The sequence below is a fragment of the Harpia harpyja genome, chromosome Z (genome assembly GCF_026419915.1).
Source record: "Harpia harpyja isolate bHarHar1 chromosome Z, bHarHar1 primary haplotype, whole genome shotgun sequence".
Lineage (NCBI taxonomy): Eukaryota > Metazoa > Chordata > Aves > Accipitriformes > Accipitridae > Harpia > Harpia harpyja.
The window spans coordinates 69,194,498-69,215,818 of record NC_068969.1 but is presented as its reverse complement, the minus strand read 5'-3'; the positions used below and the strand labels follow the sequence as shown (position 1 = coordinate 69,215,818).

The 21,321-nt window shown below is 38.4% G+C and overlaps 1 protein-coding gene across 2 annotated transcripts in view; it reads right to left on the bottom strand.

The window, feature by feature from the left end:
* Positions 1–21,321, bottom strand: part of CNTNAP4 (contactin associated protein family member 4) — a 260,580-nt gene that overhangs the window by 22,435 nt on the left and 216,824 nt on the right. For both annotated transcript variants that reach the window (XM_052778474.1, XM_052778475.1), the window contains exons 16-17: positions 15,238–15,408; positions 8,855–9,073 (exon numbers count right to left, since the gene is read on the bottom strand). In XM_052778474.1, the coding sequence (XP_052634434.1) occupies positions 8,855–9,073; positions 15,238–15,408 (390 nt within the window). The remainder of the gene's footprint in view (positions 1–8,854; positions 9,074–15,237; positions 15,409–21,321) is intronic.

The window sequence follows — 21,321 nt, the reverse complement described above, 5'->3', positions numbered from 1 at the left end:
ACTTGAGCGAGAGAACAACAAGGAGCTTAGAGGTAAACTGAGGCGGTGTTGTTCGGGATTTAGTATTGGACAAAGATGTACAAAGACAAATAAAATCCATCAGGCACCAGAACAAGATCTAACTGATTTGTTTAAGCCTCCCCCTCGACCACAGGAACAGGATGCAGACTCGGATAGAACTCCAACCCCCCCGAGCAGCCCTGTATCTTCCCGTACTAGGAAGAAAACTACCTCAACAGCTTTACAAGCACCTCTCCGAGAGGCGGTGGGGCCAGATGGTGGGACGATGTTAATCGAAGTACCCTTTTCTACTGCTGACCTAGGGGAATGGAAAAAGGTTGCAAAAGATTATAGGAGAGATCCGATAGGTGTAACTAAGCATTTCCAATTTATTGTAAAACAGCATAACCCCAATTGGAAGGATATACAGCTATTATTGGAATATATGACTGAGACAGAAAAACAGCTGATTTTAAAAACAGCAGGGAACCTTGCTGAAGATCATTATAAGATTACAGGAGGGGACATTAAGGAATATTTCCCTCTCCAAGACCCAAAGTGGGATGTTAATAGATCTGCACATATGGAAAGATTGCAGGGGTATCAGGAATGGATTGCAAAAGGAATAGAGAGAGCAATCCCTAAAACTATAAATTGGTCAACTTTATATGCAGTTAAACAGAGTCCTTCCGAGTCTCCATCTGAATTCCTGGATCGATTGAGGGATGTAATGCGCCGCAGCACACCGCTGGATCCTGGGTCAGAGGTAGGAATACAACAATTAGTCTCCCTGTTTTTGGGGCAATCTACAAGGGATATAAGGCGCAAACTTCAGAAATTACAGCCTACAGAGAGTAGGAATTTAGAAATATTGTTGGATGAAGCATGGAGAGTATTTAGTAACAGAGAGGAAGGATATAGGCAGGGGCAAAGGAAATTAATGGCTGTTATCCAGGAAGAAAGAGGAAGAGGGCCTAGACGAGACTTGCCGCGACTGGGCAAGGATCAATGCGCTTTGTGCAAGAAATTCGGTCATTGGAAAAAGGAATGCCCAAGGAACAAGGAGGATCAGAGGGCTCAAACAGGAGGAATGGTAGCCCATGTGAAGGGAGATTGACGGGAACCTGGGGAATCTACCCTAGCGGATCCACTGGTTATAATTAAGCTAGGGAAAACACAACAAGAGGTAGAATTTTTGGTAGATACAGGAGCAACATACTCGGTTCTGAATCAAGCTTTGATGCCCCTGGGAGATGATTATGTCATGGTGAAAGGAGCAACTGGCCAAAGTGAAAAGGCATATTTTTGTAAACCTTTAGAATATAAATTAGGAAAACAGTGGGGCATTCATAAATTTTTATATATGCCCAACTCCCCAAAGGCACTTTTGGGAAGGGACTTGTTGGAACAATTGGGAGCAAAAATTGTATTCAAAAAGGGAGAAATTACTCTGGAGGTAAAAGATCAGCAATATATTCAAATATTGAGCTTAACTTTAACCAGTCTCCCCCTAGAAGGAAGCATTAACGAGGACATCTTAAACCAAGTGTACCCAGGGGTATGGGCTACCGATGCACCTGGAAGAGCGAAAAGTGCTCCACCTATTGAAGTTAGGATCAAGGAAGGCCAAAAGCCGGTAAGAATTAAACAATATCCCCTAAAGAAGGAAGATAGAGAAGGAATCCGGCCGGTGATAGAAAAATTTTTGCAGTTGGGATTATTAAAAGAGTGTGAGTCTGAATTCAATACCCCTATATTACCTGTTCGGAAGCCCGATGGTTCATATCGGGTGGTCCAAGACTTACGGGCGGTGAATAAGATAACTGAAGATCTTTACCCAGTAGTGGCGAACCCATATACCCTGTTGACGGTATTAACACCTGAATTGACTTGGTTTACTGTTTTAGATTTGAAGGATGCCTTCTTTTGCCTCCCTCTCCATGAAGCCAGCCAAAAATTATTTACATTTGAATGGGAAAACCCCAAGAGTGGTCGAAAGACCCAGCTCACTTGGACAGTGTTGCCACAAGGATTTAAGAATAGTCCTACCATTTTTGGCAATCAGCTTGCGAAAGACTTAGAATCCTGGGAAGCCCCGTCTGAGGAGGGGAAGCTGTTGCAGTATGTGGATGATATCCTGATCGCCACCAAAACAGAGAAAGATTGTATGACATGGACAGTGAGTCTGTTGAATTTCCTGGGACTCCAGGGGTACCGGGTATCCAAGAAAAAGGCACAGGTAATGCAACGCAAAGTGAATTATCTGGGCTATGAAATTAGTGCGGGACAAAGAACTTTGGGACAGGCCCATAAAGAGGCAATATGCCAAACTCAGAGACCTCAGACAGTAAAAGAGTTACGGACTTTTCTTGGAATGACGGGGTGGTGCCGATTGTGGATCTATAATTATGGATTGCTTGTTAAACCACTGTATGCGTTGACAGCCACTGAGCAGAAACACCTTGAGTGGGACAAGGAGACCGAACGAGCCTTTGAGCTACTGAAAGAGGCTTTGATGTCGGCCCCGGCCTTAGGACTCCCAGATGTGAGTAAGCCGTTTCTTCTTTACTCCCACGAGAAGCAGGGCATTGCCCTGGGAATATTAGCACAAAACCTGGGTCCGTATCGACGGGCAGTTGCCTACCTTTCTAAGCAGTTAGACACGACTACAAAAGGTTGGCCTGGATGCCTGCGGGCAGTTGCGACTGTGATATTGAATATACAGGAAGCCCGAAAGTTTACTCTGGGCCAGAAAATGACTGTTTTGGTGTCTCACACAGTATCAGCAGTACTGGAAGCGAAAGGTGGACATTGGCTCTCTCCGCAAAGATTCCTGAGATATCAAGCTATATTGGTAGAGCAGGATGATGTGGAGATTGTAGTCACTAACATTGTCAACCCAGCTTCTTTTCTCAGTGGGAACACAGGAGAACCGGTACATCATGACTGTTTGGAAACCATCGAAGCAACATACGCCAGTCGCCCAGACCTGAAAGACAGCCCCATGGAAAACGGGGAAACTTGGTTCACAGACGGAAGCAGTTATGTCCTAAATGGTAATCGACATGCGGGATACGCCGTCACCACCAGCCAAGAGGTAATAGAATCAGGGGCTTTGCCTATGAACACGTCTGCACAGAAGGCAGAAATAATTGCTCTAACCCGTGCCCTGGAATTGGCCCAGGGCAAAGTTGTGAACATTTATACAGACTCAAAATATGCCTTTGGAGTTGTACATGCACATGGAGCAATTTGGAAGGAGAGAGGACTATTGAGTTCTCAAGGGAAAAATATCAAACACGCAGAAGAAATTCTGAAGTTACTGGAAGCTGTCCAGCTCCCTAAGAAAGTAGCAATTATGCATATTAAGGCACACCAGAAAGTGAGCTCAGATTTGGAAAGAGGGAATGAGCTGGCGGACAGAGAGGCAAAACAAGTGGCCAAAACAAAGGTAAAAACAGAAGGGGCCTTAATACCTGATAGGCAGATTTCCCTAGAAGGTAAGCCAGAATACACCAAGGAAGATCAGAAGCTCATTACAGATTTAGAAGGGTCATATAATGAAGAGGGGTGGGCTCATACGCCACAAGGAAAGTTAATCATTCCCTCTTGCTTATTATGGCATTTGATACGGGAGGAACATAGGAAAAGACATTGGGGAACAGAGGCTCTGTATAATCATTTGATAAGAGAAATTGTGGCTAGAAATTTATACACCACGGTGAGACAGGTGACTCAACAGTGTGATCTTTGCCTCCAGACTAATCCTAAGAATACCCCCAAGGCGGAAATGGGCCAGATTGGAAAAGGGAACGGGCCTGGACAACAATGGCAAATTGATTTTACAGAACTTCCAAGAAAAGGGGGGTATCGATATTTATTGGTATTAACTGATACCTTTTCAGGTTGGCCAGAAGCATTCCCAACAAGAACGGCTAAAGCTCGGGAGGTAACTAAAATATTGGTGCAAGAGATAATACCACGGTTTGGGGTTCCAGCAACCATATCCTCTGACAGAGGACCACATTTTGTCTCAAAAATAGTACAACAAATTAGCCGCCATTTGGGTATAGATTGGCAGCTTCATACTCCATATCACCCCCAGTCGAGTGGTCAAGTAGAAAAAATGAACCACTTAATCAAACAGCAAATTGTGAAATTAGGACAAGAAGCAAATTTGACATGGCCTCAGTCTTTAGCCCTTCTGCGTATACGAACAAGACCAAGGGCGACAGAAGGACTGAGCCCCTTTGAAATTCTGTATGGACAACCCTATGGGATACAGAGAGGGGTGTCTGTACAAGCGGGGGATGAAAGCGGGACTTCTTACATGGTAGCATTAGGTAAACAACTTAATAAAATCAGGAAGCATGTGGTAGGGACTCGAGGGAGAGGTTTGGATGGGCCTGTACATAATATACAACCAGGAGATTATGTGTATATAAAGTCTCTTACAGAAAAAACTCTGGAGCCGCAGTGGGAAGGACCATTTCAAGTATTACTTACCTCCTTCACCGCGATTAGGATCAAGGAACGGAACGCTTGGATTCATCACACCAGAGTGAAAAGACACCCAAAACTCCATGGAAAGTCACCACAAAATCCGATGGACACTTAGTTTTTACGCGGTAATATGGGCAACTATGGGGACAAGGAGTGTAGCATGGGATGGGAACGTGTTTGTTCACCTCCACGAGAGTATCGCAAAAATAGTGAATCAAACTGATTGCTGGATATGTTCACGTTTTCCTAAGGGTCTCGGACAGGGCTACCCCGTAATTGCTACAGTTTTTTCTAACACCTCGTTGATAGCAGCAGCTTTTAATAACATGTCCCTCACAATGTACACTGAAATACCCTCTGAGAACCTTCAATGGCAAACAGATCTGAGCGAATTGTGGAATGAAACCCAAAGGGTTCCGTGTGTTCAAAGATGCCATCTGAAAAATACAACTAAGAATTCTGGAGGTAATAGCACGGACCCTAGATGTGGATCAGTCAAGGTGTTTGTTGGGAGTTACCCCAATTGTACTGAATATATTAAATATGGTAGCGCAAACTTGTGGAACTTCAATCAAACCCGGATTGCAAGAACCCGGGGGCATAATTCTACTAGACCCAGGGGATGGCCCACTCCAGTAGGACTAGGATGGTATTGGATTTGTGGACAGACAGGATATAAAGTGCTGCCTCTAGGCTGGACTGGCCAATGTGCCGTAGGAACCATAGTCCCTAATACCATTGTGGTTAAAAATTTGACTGACAATGATTCAAAAAAATTTTTACGGACTTATATGAAACCAGTAATAAGGCAAAAACGCACCAGCAATCCCCTAGTGGAAAGACCAACTAGATTTCATAGCTTTGTACGATGGCTCATTCCATCATTGGGAGTTAGTGAGTTAGAGAAAGCTCTGCTAAATCTTTCTGCCACTATGGAAATTATTAATAATGCCACAATCGATGCTATAAAGACCCTCCAGGAAGAAACCACTTCCCTAGGAAAAATGGTGCTCCAGAATCGACTAGGTCTTCATATGCTCTTCGCTCAACAAGGGGGCCTGTGTACTGTAATTAATGAACGCTGCTGCACCTATGTTAACCAAAAAAGACGAATAGAAACAGATCTCTCTCAAATTTGGAAACAAACCCAGCTTTTACATTTAATGTCACAAGATGACACTTCATGGGAATTCACTGAGATATGGGAAAAATTAACCTCCTGGTTGCCAAATTTGGCATGGTTGAAGCAATTGTTTGTCACTATAATAATCATTATTCTCTCGTCTGTGGTCCTTTGCATAATGGTTCGGTGTGGCTTTTTGTGCTGTAAGAGTACAGGAGACTCTTACAGTGAATGGAAAAAGAATCAGTTACAACGAAAACTCGAGACCAACAAATACTTTGAGAGGATGCTAGATAGGGAAACAATGTGTTAGAAGTACTAGGATTAGATATAGTAAAAGAATTTACTATTTTCTAGAAAAGGGGGGACTGAAACAAGGGGAGTCAAAAGAATCTCAGTAGACATAATAAGGGGGGATGAAGGATGATGTTTAGTGCTTACATTGTTGAAATTAGCTGAGGCAAAGACAGTCTTTGATAAGAAGAGCTAGTCCCAAGGACCAGCCAATGAGGTAAAGACAGCTCCTGATAAGAAGCAGGAGCAGGCCCCAAGAGCCAGCTAAGACTGGTCCTGCGGCTTGGGTGAATACCAAGAAATCACTGAGCCTGCGCAAGAAAAAAGGTTACTAGCGGTGACGAAGAGGAGTCATCTATCTTCATCTCTGCGACCACCAGACGACCACCATAAAGAGGCACTGCGCAAGCGCAGTTGAGAGGAGACTATGGAAATGACCTCTCGGAGCTAATTTTAATATGGAGCGGGGATAGGTCATGCATATGTATAGGTGTATTGTGAATATGTAACACTTGACTGTATAAACTTGAGACAAACTGCCGAGTGCGGCGCGCACGACTTTGGTGGGACTACCCCCCGTGCGGCCCAGCGCTGAATAAACATACCTACTTTACAATCTCACTGATTGTGGAGTCTGTTTTCCGCACGTCAATCTTATAAATAGTTGGGATTTATAACAAGCTGCATTATCCAAAAGACTGGTTTAATTGAAACGCTAAATAGACTAGACACCATACATATCCACATGACAGTATTGCAGTTGCAGAAACTGAGAACCCCCAAAAAATCTTTCTGTAGTTATAGAAAACCCTCACAAATTATATTCAGGAAATACATGACACAAATTATTCAAATTAATCACTGTCATTTGTCATGTCACACCTCAAAAACACTGTTTTGACTGAATAAAATTTTAAAAATGCCATTTTTATCAGTTCTGCTCCAAATTATTTCAAAATAATTGAAGAAACTCATAAGGGACTTCAAGGTACACACTATTATAGTGAATGTTATTTCATTTTACTCCAAGGATCTTGAAGAATTTTCAGAGAGCAAAAAACCCCACAACACCAGAAGCAAAACAACAGAATCACTCTTCCAACACAATTATTCGCCTGAACATTATCCAAAGAAAACAAGCTAGACAGCTTGCTTGTAGGTAAGTCAAAACAGTTTTTAAATTGTCAGCTCTATACAGGAGATGGATGTATATAAATTTGCTAGAATTTGTCAAATTGTTTGACAACACCCCCCACTCTATTCAAAGGCCAATTCATTCATTAAAAAAATGCCTGCAAGTGCAGCTGTCAATATGGGTTAGTACAGTATTAGATTTTTTGGGGAGAAGCGTTAGAAGAAGTAAAGATCTATTAATTGTCAAAATCATTAGAAAACAATTTAGACTTGATATTACCATAAAACCCTGTAGAATTAGACCATTTCTTAGTCTTACTTCACAGATCAGAGCTTGCAAATTCAAACCGATATAATTTCAACTGTTCGTATAATAGTAGTTACATGGTAAGTCGTCAGAAGACAGCAATATAATTTATTATAGTGTAGTAAACAGAAGTCTCCTAGTCCTTCCATTAATAGTTCTAGTCCATTACTGTGAATATAAACTAATTTTAAGACTTCTCCTAACTCCACTATAGCTAATATCTTGGATATCTTCTTTGTTATAGAATCTTCCTCCATGTTTTTAATCAAAATATAAAATTCTTCAATGTTTGCCGTAGTGTCCATCTTCTACCCTTGATGCCTTTTGAGGCACAGGTCAGAATTCTGATCCCAGCATACAAGGGTTCCCTCTCTTAGTATTTTCCTAAGGATTCACAGTTTCTGTAGCTACAGTTTCAGAACAGTATTCCCTTTAACTGCAATCCTCCCCAACACACAGCCAATAAAACACATATTCATTTAGTACAATGTGTCTCATAGCAGTTCTAGATAAAGATCTGTTTAAAAGTAGGGCAGACTTTATGTGCTCTTATACTGTATTCCATACATATACACCAGAAACTTATAAATTTGTAATATGGCAATATTACAGTAAGGACACTACCATGTACATAACACATAGCTCTACATAGATCTATGAAATAGCTAAATAAACTTAATTTTTTGCTATTCCTTTTCTGCTTTCCCAGCGTTTTATGTAAACACATTAATATCATATTTGCTAAAGTACAAAGGCGGAAATATTCAGGTAAATGTCTTCCTTTGAAGCTTTCATGGTTTAGACAGAACCAACCATAGATCTGGATTTTTCCTGGTTGTGTGAAATCAAAGAATAGTCCCTTTCTCTTGTTTCCCATACTAAGTAAACACAGTCTGACTATTTCATTAAATGAAAAAAGTGTGCAAAGGGCAGAGGAGTAGATCACAGATTCATAGAATGGCAGAATGGTTTGGGTTGGAAGGGACCTTTAAAGATCATCTGGTCCAACCCTGCTGCCATGGGCAGGGACATCTTTCATTAGATCAGGCTGTTCAAAGCCCTGTCCAACCTGACCTTACACACTTCCAATTATGGGGCATTCACAACTTTTCTGGGCAACCTGAGAAGTTGTGGATGAAGATAGACAACAAAATTTCCTTGAAATTACAGAAATAAGACATCTTCTTTCAGCAGATGACATCCTCTCAAAAAAAATGGTGCAAATGAAGATCCTTTGTTTGTTCTTCAAACAAACTTCAAAAGAAGAAAACTTTGGTTGAAATCCTGTCCAGCAGTAACTATAGGCCAAGGCACTGAATTTGTAATCTCAAAATAGAGGTACATCTCCATGGATTTGTCACAAAGGCTCTCATACCATCATACAAACTGTTTTCAAAAGACCCAGTTGCTATCTTTTCTTTCTTTTTTTTTTTTCTTCCTTTTCATAATTTCATGATGATAACTAGGAAAGATTCTGTTAAATGAGTGCCTACCTACAAAAAGCTGGCTGTTGAGCTGCAGGCGAATATGCCCATCAGGTGGAGCACCGTGAGACCTTTGAGGAAGCTGATCTACTTGTAAGGATGCCTCTTTGATGTTTCGTTCAGCCTTCACATAATGCCACTGGTTGTCATTTAAGGAAGTAAGTGATTGCACTGTAACTTCTCTAGGTCCATTTCCAACATCAAATGAAAAAATGACTTCAGATGGAGCTACAAAGAAGACAGTAATAAAGGACATTTAAATTATTTCATAGTTAAATGGACCACAAACTCATTAAGTGGCAGAACAAGTTACTTTAATGTCTAGCCTACTATTTAATGGGATAAGACTGATTGTTTTAGTGGAAAAGTTTATTTCAGGAGGCCTATCCCCAAAGTTCATTCTTCACACTCACTGACAGTGAGAACAATGATTTGTCAACAGCATGGAAATCAAACTGTTTGTGGACCCCTAGAGAGCACAGTAGTCAAGAAACAGTGAAATGTACTAGCTTCATTATTTTTCAGTTTGGATAAAAAGCATCTCTTGTTTACATGCTAATTGATTACCATTGTTAACTATATTTAAATTATCACCACTATAATCCAATCAACATCTTCTACTGTCTATTTACTTTTGTTATGTATTCACACAATCTCTACAAATATCAGAGGGCAAATTTTGATGTAGTTTATAAGACTATGTATATGGTGAATTAAATTGAGTCATCCCCTAAACTTTCACATTATATGGTTTTATAGTTTGCTTAGAAAATCGTAACTGAATTTTCGCAAGTCAAAATAATAAGATGAGGAATATGCCAGAAATTCAAGATCTGAAAATTATGAATATTCTCTCTGAAACTGTTTCTTTCACATATTCAAGGACAATCACATATGAAAATAAGTAATCCCTAAGCAAGGGATTACCAGCATTTTGAATTATTAAGGATTTGATTAAAGGACTAGAGGTCTGAGAAGATTCCATGAACCCAAGAGAAAGGTTCCCATTTATGTCATTGGACTCTGAGAGAAAAGCAAAACAATTAGAAGTGGTCAAGGGAAATAAATCAGCTTCAAACATTTTCAAAGATGAATTTACTGAACTATAAAAAAAAAAATATTTCAGTGAAATATTTTTATTTTCTTTTCACTTTTTAAGGATACATTAGACTTTTTATGTAATTTAGATCCACTTTGGCCAACTCTTAGACTGAGTAATGCCACATGCTTACAATCCCTTAAGCCCTGAATCTGGTTGTTATAAAGTATTTTTCTATAACAGTTGAACCTGAGAGAGAAAAATAAAATGACAAATACACAAAGCATTTGACTTTCCAAATAAAACAAGGCATAACGTGCAGTTATGCAGAATGCATTTTGTAATAAATGATGTCTTCAGCTTAAAAATCAACAGTGTTTTATACAATAATAAGAAATAATTGATGTCTAAAAACAGTTCCTCAGTAAAATAAATTTTAGGATAAATCTGTTTCATTTGGACAAGGCTGAGAGCTCAGTCTCCTCTTACTGAGGGGTGAAAGAAAAAACCTCAAACCACCACACAGTAAGAGAACAAAAGCAACAGAAACTCCATGTGATTGGGTAAAGAGAATTTCTGCTGAATGTTACCTTCTGTAGGGAGGTCTTTGTAATCCTCTGGATACTGTTGGAGTGAAGCCTGAAAACATAAATTCTGCTTTGAACTCACTGAATGTGCCTATTAAACAGCATAGCGGAATGACAGATCTGATAATTAATGTTACTGTTTAGATTTTAAAGGCAAGAAAACACATAATAAAGATTTTGAAATAACCACTGAAATAATGAATTATGTTAGTACCCCTAAAAAAGTAATATAATCTTGAAAAAAGGGAACCAGAGAAGTTCCAGACATGAATGCTCAGATAGCAAGGATAACCATATGGTCATCTGTTGGAGTGTCTGAAGACTGACCAGAATATGTCAGAAAAAGTGAAAAATATAATTGGTTAATATTCTATAATAAATTAAATAATTATGCTAAATCAAACTACACTACAAATTTGGAAGAAATTTGGCATTTATAAGCACAGTGGTCAAACCACCTGTGGAAGGTATGCCACAGAATGTGGAGAGATGCTGACTGAGTTCTAAAATTTGTCCTCTTGTGACAAAGGACCAAGGCAAAGAGCACTTTGGTGATTTCTTAGGTAGCAGGGAAGGGTACTTCCAGCATTTATCTTGTGGTGCAAAAATACTTTGTGGGCCCTACCTACCTTGGCTTTACTCAAAAATTTTCCAAACATTGCAGGGACTCTTGCAGCCCTAGTGCACTCATAGGCAGACCACAGCTATAGATTGGCAAAGTGGAGCGGAAGATGAAGTTGATGGTAATCCTGAAGAGTGGTCAGTGGCTAGCCGTAGCTAAAATGACTAACAGAAGGCACAGTCATTGAGAACCATTCAGAGTACCAAGGCTGAGCACCACATGCAGAAGCAGAAAGTGATTACCAATTAATATGCTACAGAACACAAAACCCAAGCGCTTTCCATAGATGAAACAACTAAATTCCACTCAGCCTAGACAAGAAGTTGTGAATTTGGGCAAAGGCCAATGGCAGCTACATATTGGATTCTTCAGAACTATTTCCAAAGCAACCGCAGAAGACCCTCCAAATTAATACACCATAGAGTTCCCAACCCTACTTTAAATTTCTGTTTAGCCCATTGCTTTTAAATAGGAAATAATCCTTCAGTGAGCACTCAGATGGTATAAAATAGTTATTCAGACTTTCAGCTAGAAGATGTAACCTGTGGTCATATTAGTATTTAATAGAGTGTACTATTCAGAGTTGAATCAGCCTTGTTGCTTTCAACCACTACTTCTGCAGAAAGATTACAGGAGCTCAGACAAAAATTTAAAGACTTGAGTTTTTTATAGTTCTGTAAAAAAAAAAAAAATCGGATCAAGTATCTTCTTCAAGATGTTTCACTTCCTCTGTGTTTTAAAATACAATTAGGATGCACACCTCTGTTTTTGAATAGTTTTCTAGCATATTATACACAGATGCACCACAGTGTTTATAACTTCATAAAACCAAACAAACAGCACTAAACTTCACATTTCCTGTTAAGGTTCTTGATTTGATGCTTTTGCTTTGGCAAAGTCAGACTTAAAGGTCTAAAGATCATTATGTCATAAATAAAATAATTAGATATAAAGTTTGAGAACAATCAATAAAATGCAAGAAAAATCATTGTGTTCGCAAGTATGGAATGCCAAATGTTAGTAATATAATGAGTTTTAAATCATTTCTAACACATCCTCATCTTAAACACTGACACCTGACATTTTCATTATTATTATTTATTATTACACAAATAAAATAAAGACATTGATTTATGTGGAACTATTAATAAAACAGCAAATGTAGGTTGGTGATTTACATTCATATCTATTATAAAAGAGTATATGATGATGAAATCTAACAATTTACAATAGTAAATGTTCAAGGTGATTAATGAGAGAGAGAGAGAGAGAGAGAGAGAGAGAGAAGTACTTGTGATGGGAATGTATATTGTTCATTTCTGACTGGTATTACCCTTGGTGCAAACACAATTCTGACTCCACTACAAAGAAACCTACCTATGACATACAGAAAGAATAGGACTGTCTATTCAACAAATTAGGAAGTTTCTGGAAGTGAAGAAATTTCTCTATCTGCTACAAAATAATGAGATAAACTTTGGTTTTTTAAATGCTGAAAATACAGACCAATTCAATCCTTTACTTTCTCTCATGCTTCACTAGTCAGAAGTCATATAAAAACCATAAGTATACAGTTATTTGGATGCTTATGAATGAATGGGACAAGTGACATGAGTTTGACTGTAAATAATTATTCTGAAGAAAGAGTTAGGGTCTTCTGCTAACTGTCTGAATAAATTTAGTTCTCAGAAGCATTTCTTTAAGGTTTCTATGATTTAACTGTTCATTTTGAAAATGGAAAATCATTTATCACACAAGAATATCATCATTGCTTCAGAGATTCTCCACTGAAGTGATGACCCAGTGTATTTTCTGTATTGCATGACACTGAGGTTATAATGCTACTGTGTTTTCACCTGTTCACAGAACTTTAATAGCAGGCAGTTCATACTTTTGATAACCATGGCAAAACCGGTGTTGAAAACAGGGTATCTTTCAAATACAGCACTACAATTTGAGATAACGCAAACCAAACTGGTTAAGCATTACATAATATTCTATAATTAAACTGCCTACGGAAGAACACAGTAGGTGTTTTCCTGTTTGTTTCAATAACCAAAGACATTAACATTGGCAAAAAAAAAAAGCTAGCAGAACATTTTACTCTTTAATAAAGATACATTAAAGTTTCTATAGTAATATTTTGCATTATATGATATATATTTTATATGTATGTTTATTTGTACACTTCACTGGTAAATACTTGAGTGTGACAACAAAACAGATTTGGAAAAAAATGAAGAACTATTTAATCCCAAGGTAAAAAGAGTTTAAAAAAGCTCTCAGAGGCACCTGTCAAGTATAAGACTTTTTAACTGATGTGCCATTTTGTATTGGGTTTGTGTGGCAAGGTTTTGGTAGTGGGGGGAGGGTATAGGGGTGGCTTCTGTGAGAAGCTGCTAGAAGCTTCCCCCATGTCCAACACAACCAATGCCAGCTGGCTCCAAGATGGACCCGCTGCTGGCCAAGGCTGAGCCCATCAGTGACTGGTAGTGCCTCTGGGATAACAGATTTAAGGAGGGGGAAAAAAACCTGCTGGAGGGAACTGCAGCCGGAGAGAGAAGATGTGAGAGAAACCACTCTGCAGACACCAAGGTCAGTGAAGAAGGAGGGGGAGGAGGTGCTCCAGGTGTTGGAGCAGAGGTTCCCCTGCAGCCCATGGGGAAGACCATGGTGAGGCAGGTTGCTCCCCTGCAGCCCAGGGAGGTCCACGGTGGAGCAGATATCCATCTGCAGCCCGGGGAGGACCCCATGCCAGAGCAGCTGAATGCCTGAAGGAGGCTGTGACCCCTGGGAAGTCCATGCTGGAACAGGTTCCTGGCAGGACCTTTGGACCTGTGGAGAGAGGAGCCCACAGAGCAGGTGTGGCAGGACTTGTGACCCTACGGGGGACCTACACTGGAGCAGTGTGCTCCTGAAGGACTGCATGCCATGGAAGGGACTCATGCTGGAGCAGTTCATGAAGAACTGCAGTCCACGGGAAGGACTTACATTGGAGAAGTTCATGAAGGACTGTGTCCAGTGGGAGGGACCCCACGCTGGAGCAAGGGAAGAGTGTGAGGAGTCCTTCCTCTGAGGAAGAAGGAGCGGCAGAGACAACGTATGATGAACTGACCCCAAACCCCGTTCCTCATCCCCCTGCGCCACTGTGGGAGAGGAGGTAGAGAGTCTGGGAGTGAAGCTGTGCCCAGAAAGGAGGGAGGGGTGGGGGTAAGTTGTTTTAAGATTTGGTTTTATTTCTCATTAATCTACTCTGGTTGATTGGCAATAAATTAATTTCCCCTAAGTTGAGTCTGTTTTGCCCATGACAGTAATTGGTGAGTGATCTCTCCCTGTCCTTATCTCAACACACAAGCCTTTTGTTATATTTTCTCTCACCTGTCCAGCTGAGGAGGGAGGGAAGTGACAGAGCAGCTTTGGTGGGCACCTGACCTCCAGCCAGGCTCAACCTGCCACTCATTTCAAATGTATCCAAAAGTTTTTTGAAACAATACTTCACCCTTTTAAATATTCTCCCTTTTAATAATGAACCATATAAGACTAATACATTAAGATAAGATAAGGCTTTCATCCTACATTGGTCATCTTACTGAATTTAATGAGATTTCATCTTCTCTTGTGCAACAAAAATTCATTCATGTGTAAAAGTTCAAAGATTTGGGGACTTAAAAATAAAATAAATAAATAAATAAAATAATGATGAGAAAGTGTGACTAAGCTAGGATACTGTGCCACAGAAGGACTGAGTCACATGTGACTGAATGAATCTCCCAGCAGCCACATGTACTGCCTGGCCTTAAAATTTGGAGGGAGAGAATTTGGTGATAGGGATGCAGTGAGCAAGGGAAGTAGGAACAGTCTGAGCAGTCAGGGGCTGAGTGCTCTGCTCTTAGATTAACAACCCCCTGGGGAAGAAATTATCTTTGAATGGATATTTGTACAGTCTTAGTGTTGGGATTTTAGGGGGAATGGTAAAGCTCCAATAGCAGTAGTAACAGTAATAAAGCTCAGTAGTAACAGTAATAAAGCTAGAGAACAGTTTTAAAATATTCCCCTTAAAGTTAATTCTAATTCAGTCCAACTGAAAGCAATACTACTACTAAAATAATAATAGTAATAAATAACCATCACTCATGTTACTTACAGTATAACTCTATCCTTATGAAGTCTTGAATTCCCAGGTTTTCTAAAAACACTCCTGAGGAAGCAGTAGTTTTAAAGAAAAATGAGACATCTGCACTGAGCTCTCCATGGAAGGTGGGGAAATGCAGGTAGGACGTCTCTGTGTTGAAGGATGCTGAATTCCAAAATGTTCCTGGTTGTCAAAGTGAAAGATTAAATGATAGATACAGTGTTATCTAATATAGCCAGTATAAGTTTTATTATCAATTAAACAAAGGAAAATGTCCAGGTCTAGGAATGGGTTGCAATATTCAGAGAGTCTAACTTCCATAGAAGCCTCCCACTTTTAGTCTATAAAACAGTAAGGGGGGGGGTTCAGAAAAACGATTCAGCAAGAGTAATTAAGGTGCTCAGTTCAGACAACAAAAAGACAGTTAATGGGAAATAAAATGCCTGGCATCTCAGCTAGAGAGTCGAGTTAGGGCCTGATATATCCTTTTATGAAGAAACATAGCAGCTCTGAATGAAGTAATATACCTCCATTAGCTAGTATAAACTATAACTATGACAGTTATATATATTTCTCACATAATAAGGAAAAGAGTCTTGTTATTGTTGTAGTCCAGTGAAGTTTTACCAGATATCACAAAGAAGGTAGGATAGAGCTCCTAGTAATTACTGTGGAAGGAATAAAAAAAAAAAAAAAAAAATTATGAAGATATCTTCTTTAGTTGACTGCAATTTTGAAATTCACATGCATTCTTACTTGCATGATAAATCCAATGTAAGTCAGTTTTACTCAAAAAAAAGTTACAAGATCAAACAGATATTTTGCTGGTTTGATTTTTCTCTTAGCTGGCATTTAATCATAATTTGTTAGATTTTGTTCTCGATTGTTAAAAAGCTTATGTGAAATCTCTAATAACACCCTCTTCTAATAAGAACATAATCTGCATTTATGGTGTTCAACTAGAAGTACCTTGTTATAATTGCTGAATTCTTACAGATGTATCTGTATTACTTTATTAAGCTGTACTGTTTTCTAAATCAAATGAGGCATTCAATACCTTCCTATCTAATTGAACAAGGCCATTGCACATTCTCTTGATAATGCTGTGATCTGGGTCTAAATACTATGCAAAACCATGATTTTTGCTCCAGGCACTCTCTGTTTTTAGGGAAGGAGGGATTAAAAAAAAAAAATTTGCAAATTTCTTTTCTGCAAAATCAAACTCCATGATGCAGTGTACACAGAGGCCTGGTCCACAGCCCAGTGAAGTAAAATCAAAGTCTGTTCACTCATTCCTCCTGACTTTTTAGCAGAGTTTTAATCAGGGTTTGGATCCCACACCTAGAAAAACAGCATGGCAGGACATTCATACGTATTCTGGCAATTGCTTGCTGTGACACTTGCCATTTGGGAGTACTGCCAGCCATCACAAGTTAGAGCAGCCACCAGGACAACTTTTACGTGGTAGGGCAGAGCTGTGAACAGATGGCTTAGGCTCAGAGAGGAAAGCATAGCTTTGCACTTTGCTCTCCTGTACTGTTTGATGGGCTCCTCGGAGTTATCCTGTGCAAAGTGCCGTCAGCTGAAGGCAGCGGCCTTACATATTGGGATCAATTTCAAGCCTGTGTTCCTCAACTGTTTCAGGTCATGGCTCCCACAGAGCAAACTTCACCACAGTTATGACTCAAGTATATAACAGCTATTTAAAAAACAATGGGCTGGCTGTTACTAGTAATTCAAACACAATAGGAAGTTTAATACTAGTAATTTATACAAAATTGGTAAAACATTGCTAGTAATTAGAAGAGAGACAATAGCAGCAGTAAGAGTCCAGTAGAGTAATGATACAATTAGCTTCAGTGAAGCATTTGAATGATCTTTGTAAATCAGAATGGAGTCCTTGGGGGAGGGCAAGGATAGGAAGTTTTATTCTTCCTCTCTTAATTTCCTGTCTTCTCTTATCTAGCTGTGCCCTTTCACAGCTCTGAAAATTGTGTGATTTATGGATGTTAAGCTACTCTATCAATAAAGCTGGTTAAATATAGATCTAGCAAAAGTATGTTACAAAATATCTTATGCTGTTGTAAATCAGGATGGGAAAAGACTTTCTTCATTTTACACTATCATCTGGCTCACAGTCTCCTATTTAGTTTTCTGGAACTGCAAAACACCATGTAGTTAGGCAATCAATAATATTCAAGATTTTATCTGAGTAGTAAGACTGCAGTCTTCCAATGAGTAAAAAAAGAAGATCCAGTTATAAATAAAACAGCACCATATTTAGACTGCAAAAATTACTTTAGTTTTTGGCATATATCAACTAGTCTTACCAACTGGAAATTGTAAAATGTAAAAGGGGCAAATGAGAACAAAACAGATAAATTTGCCATTTTAATGTTGCAAGGATAACAAAAGTGATTCTCAAAACAATTGTGCAATTGCAAATAGTAGCACTCCAAGTTTTTAATCAAAACTGAAATCTGTTTGTTATTTGTATCAATTCTTCTTGATATCTCTAAGTGTTGCATTATTCATTCTTTCAGTGTGAAACTCCAGCAGGGATAGTGAGTGCTGAGGCAGAGAAAATAAAGATCTTATGTTGCTGAACAACATTTTCTGTACATATTTTTTTGACTACTCTTTCCTCTCCCCCAAACAAAACAAATCTCTAACTGACATGGCACACAAAATACTACCCATCTCTTATGGATTGACATAGCTAAGGCACACTGCTATTAATCTGGAGGTGCTAGCTGTGTCCCCAAAGCAGCTGTAGTCTTTACAAAGACAACTTTAATGTGCCTTCCATCTTTCCCATATTGTCCCTTTCAGAGGGATTTTGTGAAACACTTAAAAGGTACCAAGAGAGCTTCCAGCAGAGAGTGCTTTTCTCTGTAAGAGCCAGCTTCTGGTCTCTCATACACAGAGACGATCTTTGAATTCCACTGGAATGTCACTGTAATCAGATTATAAATGCACAGTAGTAGTAACGTAGAAGAAAAGCATGCTGTAGAAAGCATGCTTATTGTAAATTGTAGATCCTATTAGCCTGTCTGATCTACACTACTGGGTTATCTGATCTTAGTTAAACTACCGGTAGATGATCAGGATTTTGCCTGTTGTCTTTGGTCTGCTCCTCCCTATCTGGCCGCTTAAACTGATCTTTAAATTATGTGATCATCTATTATTTGTATCCTAATAGTTTTGTTGGTTTGTTTGTTTGTTTTCTTTGGGTTTGGTATTGTTTTCTTTGGTATTTCTGTTTTGTTTTGGTGTGCGTGTGTGTGTGTGAGGGGCGTTGCTTTGTTTTATTCCTGTGCAAAACCAAGCAGGAAAATCATCACTACCTATTACATGTTTTAGTTACATCTATTTCTTTCCCTGTTTGCCCAATATTTCTGTCAGTTTTGCTACATGCAAAATTTTCTCTTCATCCAGCACAGCAGAGAGGAGGCCAAAATTACTGGGAAGTGTGCAAATTGCTTCTTGTAAAGCTATACTCCTAATGTTATGAAGTCTGACCAGCTGGCATCTGTTTGCCTCTGAGAATTTGTAGAGTTCAGCTGCACTACTACTTCTAGCTCCACTACGTTGCAGCTCATTATAAGATTCATAGATTAAAAGACCAGACAGAAAACTGTGATCATCTAGTTTGACCTCTGATATGCCAGACTATATAAATTCCCTGAATCAATTCTTGTTTGAAAAAGAGCATTTATTCTAGGAAAAATATTCAATCGATTCAACTAAAAATTGTCCATTTATGGAAAATTCACAAATGCTCTTACTGTTAATTTATATATATATTTATATAGGCACACACACTCAGCCCATTGGCCTAGCTTCAAATGCCAACCACTGGATCTTTTCCTGATTTTCAATCCTGCTTACAAGAACATTATCTGAAAGTCTTACTCTATTAAACTCCATTTAAGTTGAGCATATCACCTCAGATTTTGCCTAAGTTAAGTAAGGAGATTAAGCTTAAGAGGCTTTCACTAAAAAATATATTTCTTAACTTCTTTAATGCAATCCTTTAACCTTAATTCCTTTTTATACAGTGTGAAACTATAACCAGAGTTGTATTAAACTTCTTGATTATGCAGGAAGCAGAAAAGAGGATCAAAATAATGTTAATTAGGCTAAGGTTAGGACAAAATAAATTAATATTGTAAACGTAAATAAGAGGACAAAGTGAACACTCAGTATACAGATAATTCTGTTATTAACAGTCAAAGACATGCCCTGAATTGTCAGGCTACCCCAGATTTGTGAAACAGATTTTTTTTGGCTAAAATTAGAAATTTGTTGTGCTGATTTAATGAAAGTATCACTTGTGATCAGTAAATACAGTTGGTCTCTAAAATTATTACATCCAAACCTCACACTAGGTTTTTTTTGGTTTAAATGTCAAACTAGGAGCTAATGTTGAATGGACTATCTGCTAGCATTTACCTGCTCGTACTATCATTTTGCAGTTGAATCTGTATGTTTCCCTTTTTTTTTTTCATTCAACCAAGTGTGTGACACTCCTTCAAATATCTTGCTAGATTCCAAGTATCTCACCTCACCAGTATTGCTTTACCAGTACTGAAGTCCCTCAAAATTTTGGCCATATTTACTTTATATAAACTCATGTTGAATGATATATCATCCTTAAATTGCATTGCACTGCACTATCCTTGTATTATGTTTTATTCAATTAAGATCTATATCATTAATTTTATTTTTGGGCCAAGAGTCAGTGTGATGCTGACACATTATGATTACCCATTTAGTACGCATAATTTTGGCACATTAATGTTCTTTCAGTGTTCTGGATGTTGTATATGTTCTAATACTAAGAACTACCCATACTGATTCTCTTTATTAGAATTGAATCAACATCTGACTTTTTCTTGAATAATGACAAAAATAATGGAGATGCCTCTTTCTTTTTTAATGAAAACCATAGTATTTCTATCTATTAATGGCCCAAAGGTTTCTTTTGTCCTCATATACTTCAAAATCTTTCCTGTTATCCTACTGAGTTGATATAGGTTAATTTGAATCTTAACTTTCATTATATTTAGATATATTTTTCAGTCTGATACAGGCAGTGCTGGCATACAATTTATTAGACGTATTGTACAGCAGAAAAGGTAATAGAGAAATGAATCAGTAATATATTTTAAAGGTGACAGAAATGGGTGAGTGCTACTCATATGTATAGAGCTGAGTGTCACCAATCCTATGGCCTAATTTCTCTAAATGGCCATATTCTTCTAGAATATCATTACTACTTTAATTGCACTTTGACATCTTAGAAATACAGCTAACTCTATCACAATTGCTGAGAAAAATCACTAATATCTGAATGGAACTTTATACATAAAAAGAAGTATACTGGTATTGCTTTTGCTATTATTTTTCTTATATTAGGTTACTCTTTCCTGCTTTGTTCTAGCAAATATGTTTTGGTTTTCTGTAAGTAACACACTTCATTGAAGAGAGTCAATCCATTAAACCTAACATAAAGAAACCAGGTACAGTAATGCAATGCTAAATAAAAGAGTGAAATTAAAAATTATGTAATGAAGAATAGGCAACTTCTGCCGTACTGCATTTGGGTTATGATACATGACTTCTTAGAAGTACCTAATGAAGTAACTCTAACGTGGAAACTTAGTCAAGGGAGTGCATGGTTTTTGACAATTCAATTCAACAAACTATTTATGGGTCTACTTCATTTTGCTGTGGACATTAATAATTATTTTTATCTCTAAGTAGATGTCCTGCAAGGAATAGATTATTGATGCAATTAGAATTTATGATTTTTTGGTTTTGAATCATTTAATGAAGTACTAAGTGTATCACAAATACAAGTAAACCTTCTCCCCCACGTTTTTATATGGTATGTCAGTGAGTTATTCTGAAGAACTTAGTCTGTCAGAAAGAACAAAAAACTTGTTTAATAAAAGGATATCCTCTATGAAGTAGAATTGTATAATTTAGTTTTAGAGAGTGACAGAAGCAGAAATAGGCAATAATCTCTCTGGACTACTCAAATCACACTTATGAATCTAAGAATATCTATTTTTCCTTGTTTGACAGCAC